At 37.1% G+C, this 20,012-nt stretch overlaps 1 protein-coding gene across 1 annotated transcript; it reads left to right on the forward strand.

Annotated features, from left to right (window-relative positions):
• Window positions 1–2,458: 2,458 nt before the first annotated feature.
• On the forward strand, window positions 2,459–19,027 carry ANO10 (anoctamin 10; the record flags this gene model as incomplete). Its single annotated transcript, XM_010086179.1, has 9 exons — window positions 2,459–2,597; window positions 3,717–3,899; window positions 5,874–6,008; window positions 7,025–7,144; window positions 9,673–10,242; window positions 12,620–12,675; window positions 14,158–14,232; window positions 15,233–15,415; window positions 18,836–19,027. Coding segments are annotated over exons 1-9 (1,653 nt in total), but the record flags the coding sequence as incomplete, so codon positions are not given.
• Between the last annotated feature and the right edge of the window lie 985 nt (window positions 19,028–20,012).

The following is a 20,012-nucleotide window of genomic DNA, read 5'->3' on the forward strand; positions in this document are numbered from 1 at the left end:
CCCGCGGAAAGGGGCTGGAGCTGCCTCAGCCCGGAGGGGTGCGCGGGCTTGGGAGGCCTCCCTGGGCGGCCAGCCCACGGCTTCGTGAGCGGGAAGCGGGCTTTGGGGATTATCAGTCCTTTTGTCTCTGTTCCCCATGCTTCTGGGTCGTGTCGTAAGTTACACTGTGTGTAGGTGTGAAAGAAGAGGCCAAGTTACATCCCGCAGGGTCTGTGCTGGGCATTAAACGGGATGCTTTGTGGTATAGGAAACCACAAACGCAAGCTGAAAGAGTGCTTCAGCTCTGTTTTCAGTAGTAAGAAGCCTAAAAATAACAAATCTTACTTTGTCACTCTGCCAAGCACAATGATTCTGAATAAATGATAGGAGCCAAGGTTAGGGAGCAGCATGCTCTGTATAAAAAGGCTGTTTTCAGAAGATAACTGCTCTGTAAAGTGGTATCATTAACTAGCAATAATTATCTAGTGCTTTTCATTTTTTAAATTCCATCGAAGTTGGTATACGCATGATGTGGCAGGCATTATCTTCTTTAAAATAAATAAAACTGCTTACGGAAAGTGATGGAATAAAGTGGAGTGACGAGTCAAGACCATGTTGTCAATCATTGACAATCACGGTTACAGTGCCTAGTTGCTGATTATGGTTTCCTTTGTCTGATACATTCTGCTTGTGCAGATTTGCATCTAAAATGTTTTAAAATACATGTTTTAAAATACTTTAAAGGAAATACACTAGATTTATAAAGACATACATACTTGGGTTCAGAGCTGTAAATCTAAATGCTGCAGCATTGTGTACATATGAACTGGGAAGTGAAATTAATTGAAAGCCCTATTGAAATCCAGCTTGAAAGGTTTTTTCCTAGTCAAAAGCAAATACATTCATTTATTATGATATGCATGTGTTTACAGTATCACTATATTTTGTAGGATAATTTATGTGAAACACTGGAGAACGTAATTTCTCTGTGAATCACACAACTAAAACCCATAAAAGCTGAACTGCATGCTTAGTGCAACTTAGAAATCAAGCAATTTCAGTTTTTGAACAGGAGGGGGAAAACTGCTTGAAGACAGTAGGTAAAATCCTTTCTTCAGTGAAGTTAATAGCAAAAAAAAACCCTGCAGAAACCAAACAAACCCAACCCAAAACCTTCCCTTCAGTTTTAAATTCAGTAAATTTAGTCTGTGATAGGGTTTTTGGTTGGCTTTTTAATTTTTATTTTTAAATAAGTGGGTTAGTTACCAGACTTATCTTTTTATATCAGCACCTCTAAGTTGCTTTATGAAGCATGATACAATGATCTCTGTAGAATCTTTTATATAAAAAGTTGAAGGTACAATATCAGCAAGACTTATGAGGCACAGCGGAGTGAACTGGGGTTGTTTAGCCTGGAGAAAAGGAGGCTGAGGGGAGACCTTATCACTCCCTACAACTACCTGAAAGGAGAGCAAGGTCGGTGTTGGTCTCTTTTCCCAAGTAACAAGGGATAGGATGAGAGGAGATGGCCTCAGGTTGCACCAGGGGAGGTTTCGATTGGATATTGGGAAACATTTCTTCACCCAAAGGGTTATCAGGCATTGGAACAGGCTGCCCAGGGAAGTGGTTGAGTCACCATTCCTGGAGGTATTTAAAAGGCGTGTAGATGTGGTGCTTAGGGACGTGGTTTAGTGGTGGACTTGGCAGAGTTAGGTTTGCGGCTGGACTTGATGATCTTAAGGGTCTTTTCCAACTGAAATGATTGTATGATTCTCTAAAGGTTCACTTAGATCATTTGGATTATTTACATATAAAGCTGTGCTGATGCCCAGTGCTTTGCAGATGGACTTTGTCACAGAACGCTTGGTTTATATCTTTCAACAAGTCATTTAATTGCTTTGTGCATAATTTGCTTATCTATGTGATAGGTGTCCTGCTCACCTACCCAAGGTGGTGTATGTTTTCTTGGTATGGTTAGAGCTTCAGAACATTAACTGAGAAAGATCTTCCTTAAACGTACAATGTGCTTGCACAGTTTTACCAGGAGAAGCTTATTGGTTTTAGATATCTGTTTGACTGATGTTCTCTTCTGTTCATGTTATCATTTTTCTGATAAATAATACACTGTAGGAAGTTGCAAGATGTTGCTTCTGATGATAGTTTCTCTTTATTACTTCATTCATTTTTTTGCTTTCTCATCACTACTACTTTGCTATACATAGCAACAACAATTTTGCTACTTAGAAAGTAGGGCATAAATACCACTGAAGACCGGTAGCATCATGCCAAATGGCAAGTGGAGAGGTTACTCAAAGTCCTCTTTTTGGTAGGTCCACAGAAATGGGCACCTACCACTTTGCTAAGCACAGACATATGTAGCTCACTATAATAAAGTTTCGTGATTTTTTAGATTGATGCCAAATATTTTTTTAACACTGTCGTTTTTATTTTGTTTTTGTACGTAGCAAGCTCTCAAAAGATGGCGGAAAGCTGGTCTTTCTTGGATACTTTGGAGCCTGACTTCAGGCCTCTGGTAGTAATTGAGCTTGCAAAAGGTACTAAAGAGGAAACCGTAGAATGGTTCACTAAACGAATTGTGGACAAAAAAGCAAATGGAGGTGAGTACAGTATGATCTTCTATAACACTTTGAAATCAAATTGTCTGTCACCCTAATATGAGGACATACAGAAAATTAGTTTTCGGGTAATTTGTGGTTTAATTATTGTTTAGCCAATCCCACTCCTTTTTGCATTTTAGAAGTTGCTTAATTTTATGTAAGAATAGAGCTTCGTGCTGGTGTCAAAATGTAATATCTGGACCCTGTTAACCCAGTTATTAGTGAAAATACTTGCTTAAGGTCACATGCCTGGTGAACTCTAGAATGCTTACATTTTTGTGTTTAAACCTTGGTAACCTGTCTTTCAACATAGATTTGATATCAGTTTTTATATTAATTGTCTAAAGCATGTTTCTCTTGTTGCTTTTGAGAACATTGTAAGCCTTGACAAAATGAAGATGCAGCACATTTACTGTCCTGGCCACAAGACTTGGTACCATGTTGTGGAACGAAGTTAAGATAGCAGGAGGCAATTCAATCCTGATAAATTCACGTTGGATTTTAATTATCTTTTTGCTAGCTTGTAGGCTCTTACAAAGACAATGTTCCATTACTTGTTTTAGTAAATTTCCATGAATTGAAGTTAAGCTAATTTATTTGTAATTCCTTAGACTTCTTTTTTTTTTTTTACATTTTTTAGAAAGGCTTTATTTGTGGCTGTTGTAGCTTATGTCTTATGGCCACTAGTATTTCTGTGGCTACTGGATTTGTGACTACAAACTTGCTTTCAGGCCACTGTTAGATAAGTCAAGGTTGTTTCTATTTCAAGAGTCTAGTCTCCTTAAAATGAGTGGGACTGTTTGCAGAAGCACTGGTTGCTTTACATGATGTGAGCTTTAGGGGAGTGTATCCAAACTGTCTCCGTTGTTCCAGTTCACTGTCTGTGAGCGCTTCCACAGAAACAGGGCTAAAGCAGGGGTGACCCTGCAAGATTCTGAGCGCCACATGACAGTTAACTGTCATAAGGCTGTTGAAGCCTTAATTCTTTGTGCCCTTAAAAAGATGCAACTTCAGTGCTCCTGATAACTAGGTCCGATATGATGGATGCTAAAATACTAGGGTTTTGGGATGTAATTTTTATGTATTCTCTTCCTTATTTTGCCTTTCTTTACTGTGAAGGTGCACAACTGATGGTTAAACCATTGGCCACGGAAAATGGAGATGAAAATATTTATCTGGTTGGAGCTTCCCACTTAAGGCTGTTGCTGGGAGCTGAGACTGTGGGTTTGGTGAAGGAATGTAATGATAACTCAATGAGAACTTTTACATACAGCAGTAGAAAAACTTTCAAAGATTTTGCAGGTAAGCAATTCTAGGGGTCTTTGTCATTGCAAAGCTGTGGCTAAAGTTTATAAGCAATTAACACTGCTTAGCCTTTCACAGACTTTCTATTACTTGGAATGGTAACAGTAAACAGAAATAGGAAGAACAAGCCATGACAAAAATAGTCGTTTTTACCTGTGGAAATTCAGACCATATAATGAAGTTAATTTTTTTTTCTTTCACATGGCTTCCACTTTTTGCTTGTGTTTTACTTTATGCTTTTGTATACTCAAAATAGTCTCTTGTTTGAAAGATTTTTGTTGAGAATAAGACAAGAAAAAATAGTTAATAAACATGAATGCAGGGTTAACAATCAATGTTATGAATTAACATAGCAATTTATTTTTAAAACCTGTGAGCCAGTTTTGAGGCTTATTGTCTTATAATTAGCTGGAGAAAATAGAAATATTTTGCTCTCTAATATTTATCATCAAACGGAATTAAATAATTAAATAACACTACAGAGCCATTCAATGGAATTTGAGCATGATTAGCGCAATCATTCTTTTTCCTGTTTTATTTTGAGGAAGTGCCAATACAGTAACATTTTCTTTTAAATGTACAACCTGTAAGTTATTTAACCTCCCTGCAGTGGTGGAACTCATTTTGCTCTCTAGGTGAATATTGGAGTTCCAGCTTAGTCTTGCTTATACTTTTCATGTGCCTGTTTCAGTGATGCCTTTTACCACATTTTCACTGTAAAGGTTCTTGGATCTGTCTCAAACAATAATGAAGTTGAATTTTATTGTTTGTTTGGTGCCAGTTTATTCAACACTGTTGCTGTGTTCAGTTACTGCTGCGGTGTCTTTTCTTTTGTGACCTTGTTAACCTGAAATTAGGAAACCTTGTCAGTTGTAAAGGTGCCATTTCTGTTATTCACGCATTTATGTTCTTAATGCGAATCTGATTCTCATTGCTAACGGATTCTCTAGTAGCAGCTGGAACTCCAACTACTGTAAACCTGAAGGATAATTTTTGCTGTATCTCTTGGTATTTTTTTTTTTTTTTTAAACACCAGTATAATTTTAGTCTTGTCCAGATCTGATCAGAGGTTAAAATAGTTGACCATGCTTAGATGAGGTGAAAAATGTGTCGTCTACAAAAGAAACTATGCAGCCTGTGTTGCCTTACTAGTATTTCTAGTTCCACAATTGAAATTATACTGTATTCTTACTCTTTGTATTGGAGACTTGTTGCTGTTTTTTCTTTTCACTTAGTGTATTTAAGCCCATCTCTATACTTTCTTATTCCTAAGGGTGGGGGGTAAAAATCTGGTTGGTTGTTATCTCAAGGAAATGAGACTCTGTTTCCTTGATGATAAATTGATGGGGTTGACAATAGGTATGTTGCTGTAGCTCTTCAAAATTTGTGATTTTTGGAAAGGTTTCTTATAGTTTTACCTTATTTCTGTATTTTTATCACAACTAATTGTCTCAAATGGCTTATCATTATGTTGTATGGGCAATAAAGAGCAAGATACTGTAATACTTGCTGTGAAATGCTTACTGAGAAGATGATTTGTCCTGACATCTTATTGTTTTTCGTTGTAAAACTACTTCAGTAACTGTATGGCAGAAAGGTGTATGGAAATTCTGAGACTGGCAAATAGTGGGTGCTTAAGAAAGAGTCTTTCAGCAGGGCAAGAGCATGTAGTACTTGCTGGTACACTGAGCCTTCAGCAATTAGTACTTCAGGGCTGTCTTTGTCTCTTGAGTGATTTGTTCTCTTACTTTACCTGGGTAGTCAAAAATGCAGTGGCCAACATGTGCCGGTTAGAGAAAACTTCTTCCCAAGATGTTTATTTTAAAAATTGGAGTTTTTGCTAGGGATTGTTGGTTGACAGTAATTGTAAATTTTTTTTTTTTTCTGATTCTGGTAATTTTTGATAGTTATTTGCTGCCAGGGTTGTCTTCCTGTGCTGCACAATTTCATACTACCTTCTTTTTGATTTAGATGACAATCACAATTTCCTTACAATGGCAGAATGTCAGTATATCATCAAACATGAACTTGAAAATTTGAGAGCTAAAGATGAGAAAATGATTCCAGGATATCCTCAGGCAAAGCTGTATCCAGGAAAATCAATTGGTAAGCAATGTAATTTGTTGCCTGTAACTCACTGTGTAGATGTAGGATGGTGTTCATGGTGAAAACAACTTAATTTTCGTGCAATGAAGAGAAATCTTTCAGACATTAAATTCCAACTATTTTTAGTCAACTTTTTTTCTCACCACTCTGCAGTGGTAGGACAAGAGGCAATGGATGAACAGTCCAACAATAGAAATTCTGAATAGATAGTGAGAAAATGTTTTTCACAAGGAGGGTAATCAAACATCAGAACAGGGTTTTAGAGAGATTGTGGTAACTCTGTCATGGGAAACTTTTAGATGAACTAGATGCCGATGGGAAATGGTAAAAAACTATCACACAACTTCCAGTGTCTCCCATTTCCTGTTTTTGAATTTTTCTTTTTTAATATTTCTGTGGTTGTTACGTCCAGAACAGTTTGTTAATTGTTGATCCACACAGGTGGTATTACTTTCCATAACAAAGTTAAATACAAATTGTGGAATATTTGTTTGTTTGCAATGAAGATGTGTTGTAATTTATGAATTAGTGTAAATTGATAATTCAAAAAATGTTTTTAATATCTTTCCCATAATTAATACAACAATGATGCCTCAATTTAGTGCTTTGCTTTGGTTTTGCTTTGTCAGTTTGATTTGTTGTGCCTTTCTTTGCTCAAATGCAACAGCCAGACCTTTCCCCACAAATCGACATGTGGCATTTCAGTTCTGACCTGTAGCACTTTTTGTTATTCAAGCTGCAACCGATTATATTGAAAACCTATAGAATAGTTAATAGATGTAAAAAGGTTACTCTTTCTCTTCCAGTGGGTGGCACAAATAAGTAGAACTGCTCTCTGTGATGAATATTTTTTTAATTAGCATGCAGGCAATTTATTTGTTTTTAGGATTTAAATGCTAGATCTATTTCAAAGGAAGTTTAGGCTTGCTAACTACATAATGCAACCTGTTTGCTTATATCAATTAACTGTCCTTTGGAGGAGTACTAGGTACCTTTTTTTTTCTTTTCCCTTTTAGTAAGAAGATTATTGACCAGTGGTATTCTAGTTCAGATTTTCCCACTGCACGATAGAGAAGAGTTGAAAAAGCTCCGTCACAGTTGGTATGGCCAAATGAAAGTTGGCTATCAACCTTTAGGTATGTGAACACTTACTCCACTACAAATAAAATGCAGGGTTTCTTCTGGATAAGTTTTCTCTTCAGTTTGTGTGAGAAGATCAAGGGTCCTTCCTAACTTCTACTCCAGCGTTTAGCCTCAATAGAAGTAAAACTCCTGTGTGGAAGATAAGTATTGTACCAAGAAGTCTGTTGTTTCACTAAGAGTTTACCTTTTCACATCCCCAATTACCCATTGCAGTTCACTTCCTTTAACGTTACCTTTCTGCCCAAGTTGCTTTCATGGCCCTTGTGAACCAAAGTCCTTGTTTTATCCAGCCTTGCTTTTACAGGTCTTGGAATCAACACAGTGGCTTAGGCTCTGGTTAAGGAAGCATCCACATTTCCAGACTTGTTGACATGCACAGTTGAGGTCTCTTCATTGAATTCTCTTTAAGATGGCTGTAGGATAATCTTTTGCTGTAATGACTTGCAGTATAACTGTTTTGGAGTGAAGTGCTGGATGTGCAGGCTGCTGCCTCTTGCTTTTCTTTGTTGTGGCTGCAGGAGATCTGTGTATATGCCTTTGGTCATAGTTTCCAAGTTGGAGCTGAGGGCAGTTCAAAGGCTCAGCATTTGCACTGTGGTCGTCTAGCATAATCTTGAAATTAGACCATTGCTCTTTTACTGGTTGGGCAAGTTTTTCCTCTTTCAGCATTTTCTCTGTAATCTCCTGAAACAGTTCAAGACTTGCAAAATTGAAATCAGTGACTCAGAGTCTGCAGATTCAGTATCTGCAAGCTTCCTGGTAATAAGTCTGCACATCACAAATTCTTCCTACCCATCAGTAAAGCAGTAGTGGACCAAGCCAAGACTTTTCTCAAACTGACTCTTGACAGGAAAGCTCCTCAATGTCTAGAGTTCCCAAAGCTATTTTGAGTTGTAGGCATGTCAAAAGCATGTTTACAAATGTTTGATTTAAATTTATTGTCTTTATTAGGACTGTATGTTGTTGCATCCTATTGTCACTTGAGTATATTCTACACACTGAATAAGCTTAAAATGAAAATATTTTTTAGTCTGGCAATGTGGAAAGTTAAGTTCTGGATTCTAAGCCTATAAACATTACTTTAAAATAAGAAAATCAATATTTGGGCGTTTGCCTGATTATTAATCTCTGGGTCTTGCAGTTGCTTAAGATTCTTTCCTGAGCTACAGGAAGTAAAAAGATCTGGCTTGATAAGGCCTGATTCCAGAGTATTGTGTTAGGGGGCTTACTGTGCACTTGCCTTTTGTTTATGCAGGAGAGAGGTTTTTTTAACTGACATTGAATACACACGAAATTTCAAAGTAAATCCCAGGAACCCTGTTATATGTGTACTAATTTAGGAATGTTTTTCATGTTGTGTATTTGGAATGTGAAATGATGCTAATGACCTACACTTGAACTTATTTGTTAATTAATTCTTTATTGAGGGGGATTTTGGAGAGCTGATTCTTCTGTCGGTTTTACTTTCCTTCTTGCTTTCAGAAACTTATCTCATTGGCAATTGTGAACTTCTGCTGTAGTGTTTTGCAAGCTGTAGTGTTTTGTAAGAAGTAAGAATATTCTGGTATTGCACATGAGGTTTTGATGTGCTAGTCTATTATGGAGGGTGCATGTACAGTGTCAAATCAGAGGTCATGATGTTATGGCTGTTTTATTAAGCTGGTAAATGCATAGTAGTGGCATACAAGCAATCTGGTTCTCCAAGCAGGCAAAGATAAAACAGATTTCAGCATTCTAAACTCAGCTTGGTAGGCATTTTTATGTGTTGGCATTTTTATGTGTTGCCATTTCTAAATTATGTTGACTAATACTCCTACAGTTTTTGTTAGTAGTAAGATAGTGAGGTCTTATCTTCCTTGGAGGTAATACATCTGTCATGAAATATATCCATTAGTAGTGCACTTTCCAAGTCTTTATAAAGCCTGAGCAGACAACCTTGGTGAGTACAACAAGTGTGTATTTCATGTATCCGTTGTCCGCTGAAGGGAATGTCTCAGTCTAGGCGTGCTATCTGACACACTTAAGATTTAAGATTTCAATATACCTTTTCATCTATTCCTTTAGTTCCTTGAGGGCTGGCAAAGCACAACTAGTCCTTTTTGGCCCTGAGCAGGCTGGAACAAATTTGTTTCCCAGGTGTACATATGTCAGTGAGAAGCTTCAGAAGTTAGGTGTCATTTGGTGTTGAACTTTGTTTTTTATGATGCTGAATGTCATGTGTGGCATTCTAGCCATTTAATGATAGATTCTGTTTCAAGAATGCTAGTGCGTTTGTGTTTTTGGTTTTCGCCACCACCACCACCCCCTGCCCCCCAGATACCTGATTGATATAGTAAGTACTGAGATATTTGACTTCCCTGCCATCTGAATGTATGTATGTATCTATATATAAAAAAAGCAATAATTTTCATAGTGTTGTTTAGAAAAAAAATTTGTGCCAAGAGATTGATGTAAATTCAAGTGTGATATTATAGTGACATTGTATTAACTGTAATCTTAATTGATCCATTTTGCTCTGCAGATGAGATACGCTGCTACTTCGGCGAAACCATTGCTCTCTACTTTGGCTTCTTAGAGTACTTCACATTTGCTTTGATTCCAATGGCTGTCATTGGGATTCCTTATTATGTGTTTGCATGGGAAGACTATGACAAGTATGTGATGTTTGCCACATTCAATCTGCTCTGGTCCACTGTGATACTGGAAGTTTGGAAGAGGATTTGTGCCATCATGACATACCGTTGGGGGACACTGTTGATGAAACGACAGTTTGAAGAACCAAGGCCAGGCTTCCATGGTGTCCTGGGTATCAATCCCATTACTGGGAGGGAGGAACCCGTGTACTCAAGTATTAAGAGACAAATACGGGTTTATCTGGTGTCCTTACCATTTGTGTGCCTTTGCCTCTACTTCTCACTGTATGTGATGATGATTTACTTTGATTTGGAACAGTGGGCTCTGGATTATCATGAAGAGAATGAGTCTAACTTCAGCAGCTTGATGCTGTTTGTGCCCAGTATCATATATGCTGTTGTGATTGAAATTATGAATCGTATCTATCGGTATGCTGCTGAATTCTTAACATCATGGGGTAAGAAAGTTGTTTATTCTTCCTTAAAATTAGAATCCCAGATGTTTAGAATTTGCTTCGTTGTAGAATACGTTACTGTGAGTTCTTGTTCAACAGAATGCTGAAGTAGATTTTTACTGTGGGGTATAAGAGATGGCCATTTCAACTTCTTACATTTAACTTCTTACGTTATTATCTTAGTGTTCTGAGACTGCAGTTTCATCTTTGGTTTAATTTGGTCTGAGTCTAGCATGCTATCAAAAGGGGTTATCCTGCCTTCCTCTACAGATGCTCTCTGCCTTTGGTGCAGAAGTCCCCTTTCCCTGATTAAGCTCTTTGTTTGTCTGTTATCAGCCATAGTGCTTGCGAAAGTGGTGAGGTGAGATCATGTGGGGACGGGAGCTCAGAGGTGGATGGCAGGGGGGACTGTCCTGGCAGCTTGCGTCCACACCTGGGTTTGCTGAATACATCTTAGTCTAGTGTTACACCTGTGCAGAGGACAGAGGCACTGAGATAGATAATGGAAGAAAACCTAAAAACATCAACTAAATGCCATGTGAGAGTGTGTGTGTATGCTGTACATATAACAAAGAGATTTCATATCCCTATCAAAATATTTTCCTCTGGGCCCTCTCAGAAGAGGAGCAATATTATAATAGATTGCCTTGTTTTCCCTGTGTGTGTGACTTTTTTAACTGTTGGGACCTTATGTTTTGTAGCCTAACATAAGGATAGTGAAATGTTAGTGTTTTATTTTGAATTTTAGCACTTCTACGGACATGTGCAGTTAATTTCAGACAAAGTTAATAGATGAAGCTAATGGAAAGTTAAGTGTTTTGTGTAGCTCAATATGGCATACGTTTACAGGACAGAATCCAGATTACTGAAGATGGAGGCCCAGAAACTTAGAATCTAAGAAAGATTAAGCAAAAGGGAGATTGATGCAGAAGACCGAGTAAAAAGTGTTGAAGTAGGGGTAGGTTATGCGTGCCAAAATGATTTGCTCAGCCAACTCAACTTGACAGCAACAATAGTGAAAGCAAGCAATTTCTTGGTTTGTTTATGACTGTTCAGGGGTTTTTATTTAAATAATGACTTTATATCTAGGTTTCAACTGACTGTTTTGTTTCAGTTTTTTTTACTATACTGCAAAAAAACATTACGCAAAATGCCCAGTTGTGTTGATCAGGTAGACTATAATGTCTTTAACAGGTAACCCAAGTTTTTTTTAACCGACTGTTTTTTGGTTTTAAGCTGGTGTTTCATATTCAGCAGCAACAATATTTGTCCCTCACGACACTGACGGCTTGTGCCTTTTCTGTGCTGTCCAACGTGTTTATGCTGTCATGCTGTGAATAGGATGAAAAGCTCATGTAGCTGTCCTGCCTCCTCTCCCAGCTGACATTTTCAGCTAAGATCTGACTTAAAACAGCTACACTGGCAAAACAGAGGAAACAATCTGGGGTATTTTTAAGCACACTTCTTGCACCCGTTTATCGTGAGAACTGATAATTTAATGAAAGCTAAAAGTAAAAATTGCATTCAGGCCCCTGAGTACACCTTCCATGTGTCAGGCCCAACTTCACGCTCTTTTGGAGTACAACTCTGCTGTTCTGTCCTGAACAAGGTCCCTAGGTGCTGCTCTCTTCTTTCAGCCTTGCTGACAGAGTTCCTGCTAGTGTCCTTCCTCCTCATTCAGTTACTGTTTATCCAGGGCTTTAAAGGTACAATCTGACAAAAGAGTGAAAAGAAATGGGAAATCTCCCATTCACTTCCCCTTCCTCCCCCTGATTAACCAGCCTTCCTCAAACATCAGCTTCTGACAGTTTATATTGAATAAACTGAAAATCTCAATTTTAGAATGCGTAATACATCAGTTGAACTTCATGTACTCTAGTCTTGCTTTAGAGCTTAGGGTCTGATCTAAATTCCTTGGAGATGAATGAGAATATTTCTATGAGCATTTATGGATTTTGAATCAAATCTGGTATTGTTATTTTTCATAATATATTCCAATTAGTTTTGCATTTGTTTTCAGCCAAAGAAAAATCAATAACTTAGGCACATTTTATTAAGTGTTAAGAATGATGAATAGTTTTTCTGTTATAAAACAGCTCTTCTGAGAAAGAAAGAAAGATGTAAAAGGAAAAACCTTTGCAGTCGAAAAAAATACTAGAGTTGCAGCTAAAAATATATATGTCAATATTGTGCATCAGATTAGCTTTATAGGTTGAGTGAGTGTAAATTGTTTTTGCCATAATGTGTTGAAGGAGCTATTCCACATATACTATTAGTTAATTAATTAATTCTTAGGTGGAGGAAAAATGTCTGTTTACTCTGTATAACAATGTCTAGTGCTTCTGCTGTTTACTGATTAATAATTTTGTTGGTATTTTAGAAAATCACAGGCTGGAATCTTCATATCAGAATCATTTAATTCTGAAGGTTTTAGTGGTAAGTATGTAGTATAAGCAGCTTTTAATGTGATTTAAAAAGTACTTGTCATGTGATTTATTAGTGTTTTCCTACTATTACCTCACTGACCTACGGTTTTGTTTGGGCCAAATAATAGCACAAATCTCAGGGTAAGCAGGATTTCTGCTCTGGTTGCAGTAACTGCTAGACTGTTTTAGATGCCTCTTTTTATACTGGAGAGTTAGGGCTTTGTTTGTATTAATTTGTTCTTTCATTAGGATTCTGTGTATGTAAGTTTTTCTGTTGATTGATGTGGTCTGGTCTTCAACTGGGAACTATTCCTTTCACTTTTTGCAAGATTTTATGGTAAACCTGTATTTTAAAAAGCTCATGTATTAACTTCCACCTGTACTAACATTCCGACAACCAGTCAGAGGAGGCTGGAGATATGTCCATCAGTCTGCTCCTATGCAGTTTATAGTATATACCAATGTATTTACTTTGTGTCTCTGATCAAGTAGCGCTTGTGTTCCTATATAAGGGAATTAAATTCCTATATAAGATGTTCAGTAAAAGCAGTTGTGAAATTGGCTTATTTTGAAACTTAATGTTGTTTCCTTTTTGAAAAGATTGTTCAATTCTCCTCCAGAGTTCCCTTTTTTTCTTCCTCCCTTAACTCAGTATACCTTTTTATGATTTTTTAGAAATCTGCTTGCTATCCTTCCATTACTGGTAATCTCTAGAGCTAAAACTCTTGTACGTATGATTTAAAGCTTTCTCTGCCTTTCTCACAAAAAGTAGCACCCTCTCTTTTTTCCCTATGCGGATTTTATATAATTTTAAAAAATATAAAATGTCAAATTAAACCCCCTCAAGTTTCACTTTTAATCTATGAGTGGCTCTCTGCACTCTCCAAATGTTATCTATGTCTTCCATGAGCTCTAGCACTGATAGCAAGTAGGACAAGTTTTCTCCTACTTCAGAGCTTGATTATGATTTTTTAGGTCCAATACTGTGATTATGTCTCATTTTAGAAGTAGGGAATATTTCTTTTGGTCATAAAACCTCTTGAAGTAATTAAACATAAAGCTCAACTAGCATATATCAAGGAGCAGTTGTGCATGTTGAGAGATATGTCGTCCAATGCATATATTTTGACAAAGTATTTATTTGGGGAAAAAAATCATTACCCTAATTTAGGATGAATACATTCCCCATTATTGCATTACCTTTGTGGAAACTGCCAAAAGATGAAAGTTAAATAGAAGGTGATGTGTTTTTAATGTCCGTGTTTCTTTATGTACTGTGCTTTAGGAAAGCGTTAAGCTTGTCACATGAAAATCTCAGTAGGACCAATATTGAAAATGAGGTTTTTCTGACCTAAGTTTAAAAAATGGTAAAGAAAATTTTAATAGTTAAAATTTGCATGGAAGCTATTTAGTCAAGGTAACTGTTAAGTTTGGTAATATTCTGCATTTGAACTTTTGCTTAAGTACTAATAACAAATATTTTTAATTGCAGTTCAACTTCTTAAATTGTTTTGCATCTCTCTTCTACATTGCTTTTGTCCTGTTTGATATGAAGCTTTTGAGGCAGGTGAGTTCCAATAACATTTTAAGAATGTTGATGAATCTGGGAAAAGAAAAGATTGATTGAAATAGGACTTTAGTTTTTAATTGCTTGTCTAAAATATATAAGAAATATGTTCCTTGTCTAGTTACTATTTTCTTACAAATCCATGTTTCAGTTCCTCTAGCACAGTTGGAGAATCATAACACAGTAATGTGGAGCAATGCTTTCCCTCCATATAAATGAGAAACTGTTTTCAAATAAATTGATTATTCCTTTACACAGATGAGTCTGGAAAATTTTAATTTCCTCCTCCTTTCCCCTTATATTAGAAAATGGTTTTCTCTGTAGTATTCTCAACAGGAGACTCTTGAGGATAGGAGAATAATGAAGTTTATGACTACAGGAGGAGCTGAAGATAAATAAAAGCAAAAAGAATTTGTAGTTGGTATCTGAAATCAGCTTTCTGTTGTTAACGTCTTTTCAACTCAAATGCATGGAAATCAGGTACAAGGAAAATATTTTTGCTCTAACTATAATGAACAAAAGAAGAAGAATTTCAGCTTAAGAACTTTGTTCCTCTAAACAGATCTCTAGCAAAACACTTGACATATCTATACCAGACTTGAACATTCATGACATTTCCTATACTCAAAGGTAAAAAAAGTAAGAAGAAAAAACAATAGAAAAATGTTCATTTTTTGGCTCTGTTATTAATGTTAGTATAGATTAAGTGTATATCTTTACACTTCATTGGACTTCGTGTACTGTCCTCAAGATACATCCAGATCCACAAAGTATTCAGACATCTAACTCCTGTTTTTATCTTTTCAGCACGTGGCAAAGAATGGGAACTGAAGCAGCTATACAGCTATACTTTTCATATGTATTGCTAGTTTTGTTAGGCTGGCCTTCTCTTGTAGTAGTATAACACCTTACAGTATTACCAGAACGCACAAAATTGGAAATGATCATAGTTTTATTGCGGATGTATTAATTAATTTATTTATTTATTTTTTTACTTAAGAGCTTGGCCACTTTGCTGATAACTTCGCAGATCCTTAATCAGTTTGCAGAATCCTTGCTTCCTTACTGGCTCCAAAAGAGACATAAGAAGAGGATGAAGAAACGCATGTGTTCTCTGAAGACAGATATGGACCTGCCATTAGTCGAACAAGTCAAGTTGGAGAAAGAAATGGGCACCTATTTTGTACGTTTTACTACTATAAAAGACTTAAAAGTTTTCTGGGCTGTAGTTGACAGAGATATCAGCCAGTGCAAGCTAAAATATTCCTGTCTGTCTGGCCTAGCAGCTTATTTCCAGCTTCATCAGTTTGGCTGGTAGTGTTGTTTATACAGCTATATAGTGCACTCGGTCAGCAAACTGGTACAGTGCAGGATTGCAGTTACACCAGCACGAAGGAGTAGGAATGAACAGGTTAATCTGGAGCTACCTAACCCCATATCACTGGAAGAAGTATTTGTGTAATATGCCCTTAATCGCCAAGGGTAGGGTGGAGGCTACCAGGATGAGTAGCTTGTCATAGGGAAGGGGGAGGCTGTTTCTGTTTTAGTTTGGTTTTGCAGTGGTACTAGTTTAAACTGTCAGTTAAACTGTAGCCTGAGAGAGTATATTCTTGTATGGGTGGGGCTAGAAATGGAGAGGGCAGAAGAGACCAACTCTTCAAACCAGTACTACTGCTGGAAGCTCTTGCTTCTTGAAACTGCAGCTTTGGCATTCATTGTCTTTCTAGTTCTGTTTCTGTCCACCTCCTACCCAGTATGATTTTTATTTGTATTTTAACAGAGTTGGTGCAATTCATTACTTGTAGTTCTAAAGGAACTGACAATGTAGACATTAGTATGTACATTAAGGTCTTAACAGACTGGCTCACAACTTGCTTGATCTGATGTTGCAAGCATAGTCACAAGAGGCTTAATACTATATGATTTATATTTTTACAGAATAAGAATTATATGTCGATAACGTATCTTTTATGTAAAAGGTAGAGAATAGCAGTTTGAAATTTGATCTCAGAATCATATCAGATTCTGCTCTTTCTGTATAAAGTCCCATCAAATGGGAAGAGGAAAAAGAAATGCTGCCTGTGCAATTGGAAAACCGTACAAATGTTAGTACTTGCGTTCCTGTGGGAAGCTTGGTGTTTACCACATTTTGTATGAGGAGATAGAGATTTAGAGAGCATCGCTATCATACAATAGGGAACACAGCAGAAATCCCCAAGTTAAGTGTCTGTGTGAACTGGTAAATCAGCACAGTCCAGCTCTGTGCCTGTGAATGGACCAGCACAGCTCCAAAAACTGTGTATCAGCATCAGGTGTTGATATGCCTTACCAAATAAGCGCTACCTTTTAGACCTGAGCTGAGCTCTGATTCTCAGCTGACACATACAAAGCCAGTGTGGTGTCCTGGACTCACATTGCCCAATGCTTCTTGTGTAGAGCTGGATCAAATGTATCTGCACCTGTTGTACCATTCTGCCCTGAAGAATTTTCCATGGGGACCCAACAGGTCAGTTGTAGAGTTATGACTTTGCCTTGGAGGTATCCTCTGCTAGCCTCAGTTTCAGTTCAAGGTACTGTATACTCAAGGTCTCAATCTTATTTTCAGTCTAAAGATTTTAATTATGCTATGTTTGTGAATACACAATATTAGACCATCGATTTGTTTGCAAGCAGTGAGTTGTCAGCAGGCAAGAGTATTTCTAAAATCTGTCACAAGGGGGAACCATTTGACTACGTTTAGTTAACTGAGGAGTTTAACAGGAGTCTTGACAGAATAAAGTGTTTCAGACTTTTCTCTTTTCCTTCCTTCACTTTCTAACATTTAGTTCTTGTTTTTTGTCTTCTTTCTCTCTCACTTTTCAAATCTCCGGCCCTTAACTCAGTTTAAGATGTAAAAACATTCTGCAGTCATTTTTTATATTATTTTTTTTAAATTCTGCTTCTCTCCTCTAATTCATTTTCTCCCTGAATTTCTTTGTTGATTGTTTCCTTTATGCCATAGTTTATGTGCTGCTTTTGTGGCTGACAATAGCAGACTTTGCAGTTTCTTTAACACACTATCAGATTGCTTTCTTCCTGCACAAAGTGTCATAAATAAAGTAGGAGAAAAATAAATATTCTTGTTTTTGTACTCTGCTGTTGTAAATGTCAATAGGTACTGGACAAGGAAATGAGAAGAAAGGTGTGAGGAAGTAGTAGGAATACCATGCAGTTACCAGATACCAGAAGGAGGAGCATAAAGGGAAGCATGGCTCCCTGCCTGCAACAGTTGTCTCAGAAAGTGATTGCAGGGACAAATATGTGACTGCCACTTCAGTAACTGATCCTGCACAAACATCCCACCTTACCAAAGCGCAGATTTCGTACAAAACATTTCTGTGGAAAAATCACAGTGGTTTTAAAGCTTGGGTAGCACCTCAGGGTCTGGCCTGCAGATCGGTTTGTCAGATCCAGCTATACTACACAACTTAAAAGTGAACTCAAGTGAAGAATGCAGCTAATGGCCACCCCATGCTGATTTCTGAGCTTTCAGACTTCTGCCTCTCTCCATTAGCTAGAAAAAAAGCACTGTGTGCTTGGAGAGGTAGTCAGTTTACAGCTGTAACCAGCAAAAAAGATTGGAGAACCATGTGTCTGATTTGTGGAGCCAAAACCAATTTCATGTGGTTCTTGTAATCTTGGTTACTGTCAAGTATTTATTTCTAATATCTCATTTTTGAGAGAGAGGAAAATATGTGGGTCTGGGTGAATACAATATAGCTAGATCCCAGTTTAACTTGTTCATGGTATTTCACTGTCCTTTGTTCAGCAAACACCTTTTATTTAAAAATGAGTTGGTTTTGTTCTTTGCTTCTGTAAATAACTGTTACAATCAGAAAACTATTAATAATACTACAAAGTAATATGCACAATAACCTACACGTGAATACTTAATCAGTATTTATGTACCCACGTTCCTGGTTTAAAGACCAGGTGATAGATGTGTTGCGCATTTGCCAGAATAGGGCTTTTTGTTTGCATTAATTGTTCCTTTCAAATGTCAGTGCTGCATTCTGTTGTTCTAGCCTTCAAGTGGGCCACTAATTCTGATTTAGTCATTTTGAAATAAGCAGAAATACCAGAAAAGAGTTGCCTATCTACCAGCCTAGCTTTCTGGTTAGGTCTTCCATGGATAGACTGAAATAGTAGGACTTTTCATGTCACAACTCTCCTAGGAGAATGTTCTGCCAGTTTAAATGTGCGTTACTGTTTTCCCATCCTCTGCTGTTCCTTCTAGTAATTTGTTTCACTGAGGTAGTCAGGATTGAATGGGATGAATGTGTTTATATAATTACTTAATGTAATAAGGATAAGAAGTGTGACTGTTGCCGAAAATGCATTAGGCAATAGGGCAAAAACCTTCACCTCCCCTTATTAAGAAGCTTTGAGTAATTTAATAGTTCCAAATTAACTAGATATATTTTTGTTGTTGTTTTCTACCACCAGTCATTCCCAAACAACTGATTTGGGATGAGGAAGCGTGTTTACAACCGTATTGTTAATTCTGTGTCTCTTCATATATTTTTGTGTAGGTTAAAGTTCTTATTTTTGCTCTGTTTTTCAGGGTACTTTTGATGATTACCTGGAGTTGTTCTTACAGTTTGGCTATGTGAGTCTTTTCTCATGTGTTTATCCACTGGCAGCTGTCTTTGCAGTGTTAAACAACATCACAGAGATATATTCTGATGCCTTAAAGATGTGTAGAGTTTACAAGCGGCCATTTTCAGAACCCACAGCAAATATTGGTGTTTGGCAGGTAATTTTTGTGTGTTTCTTTTTATATTAATTTGTTTTAAAAGAGATTTCAACAAATGTATTTAAGCTGTGTGTTTGGCCCATCAGCTGCTTTTAAAGTTTGGTAGGTACCTTGTTCTCTTCAATGCCTTAGGATACTATCTATCCAACTGTTACAATTTTTGACCACATATCTTTCAGTTGCCTTTGCGAAGAAAACAAATCCTTCCTTTAGTCCTTGTATATGTGTGTATTGTAGTCCTGTTGCAACTGCAACAAAGCAAAGCTGACAGATACTGCCTGGTACTTTAGAAATGGTAACACCTAATACAATCTCAGAAGCAGCAAGGGTTTTTTTAAAAAAAGAATAATAAGTTAAGTGCTTTGATTCCTAACCCATGCTTGGCTGTGTGCACTTGTGATTACTGGTACTCAAGCTGACTAATTTTAAAATAACCTGGATCTGTGAGCAGGAGCTGGACCTTTCTGTACAACCTTGAACATTGTAGTCTATCTAAACAACTTTATGCTAGTAGTACTTGATTAAGGATTTTCTGTCCTCAGTTGTTTGCTGCATCAGTGGACTGAATCTGACTGAAAATAACCCTGCAAAACTCCTCCAAAACCAGAGGTTTTTCTGAAAAGAAAGAAGGTTATTAAGGCACATCTAGAGACTTCAGCAGTAATAGCAGTGGCCTGATAAGGAGTGTGAAATAGTTGGAGGAAATTTCTAGGGGATGGTCCATATTCTAGTTCTATTAAAAAAATTTTGGAATGGTATATAGTGGAGACAAATGGCACAATGAACTAGTGGATTGTTTAATTTGGAGGACTTGTAAATGTTGATACCAAGTGAAACAAATGCAAGATGAGAGATGAAATCGGAAAACCTTGAATGAAACATACTGTAAAAACGTGCAAACTGAGTATTATGAACAATACACTCATACGTAGGTATTAATGAAGTGGGCTTATAGGTCTGCTAGACCACTCTCCATCATCTTTGG

The sequence above is a fragment of the Pterocles gutturalis genome, unplaced genomic scaffold, assembly GCF_000699245.1.
Source record: "Pterocles gutturalis isolate BGI_N339 unplaced genomic scaffold, ASM69924v1 scaffold53210, whole genome shotgun sequence".
NCBI classification, from domain to species: Eukaryota; Metazoa; Chordata; class Aves; order Pterocliformes; family Pteroclidae; genus Pterocles; species Pterocles gutturalis.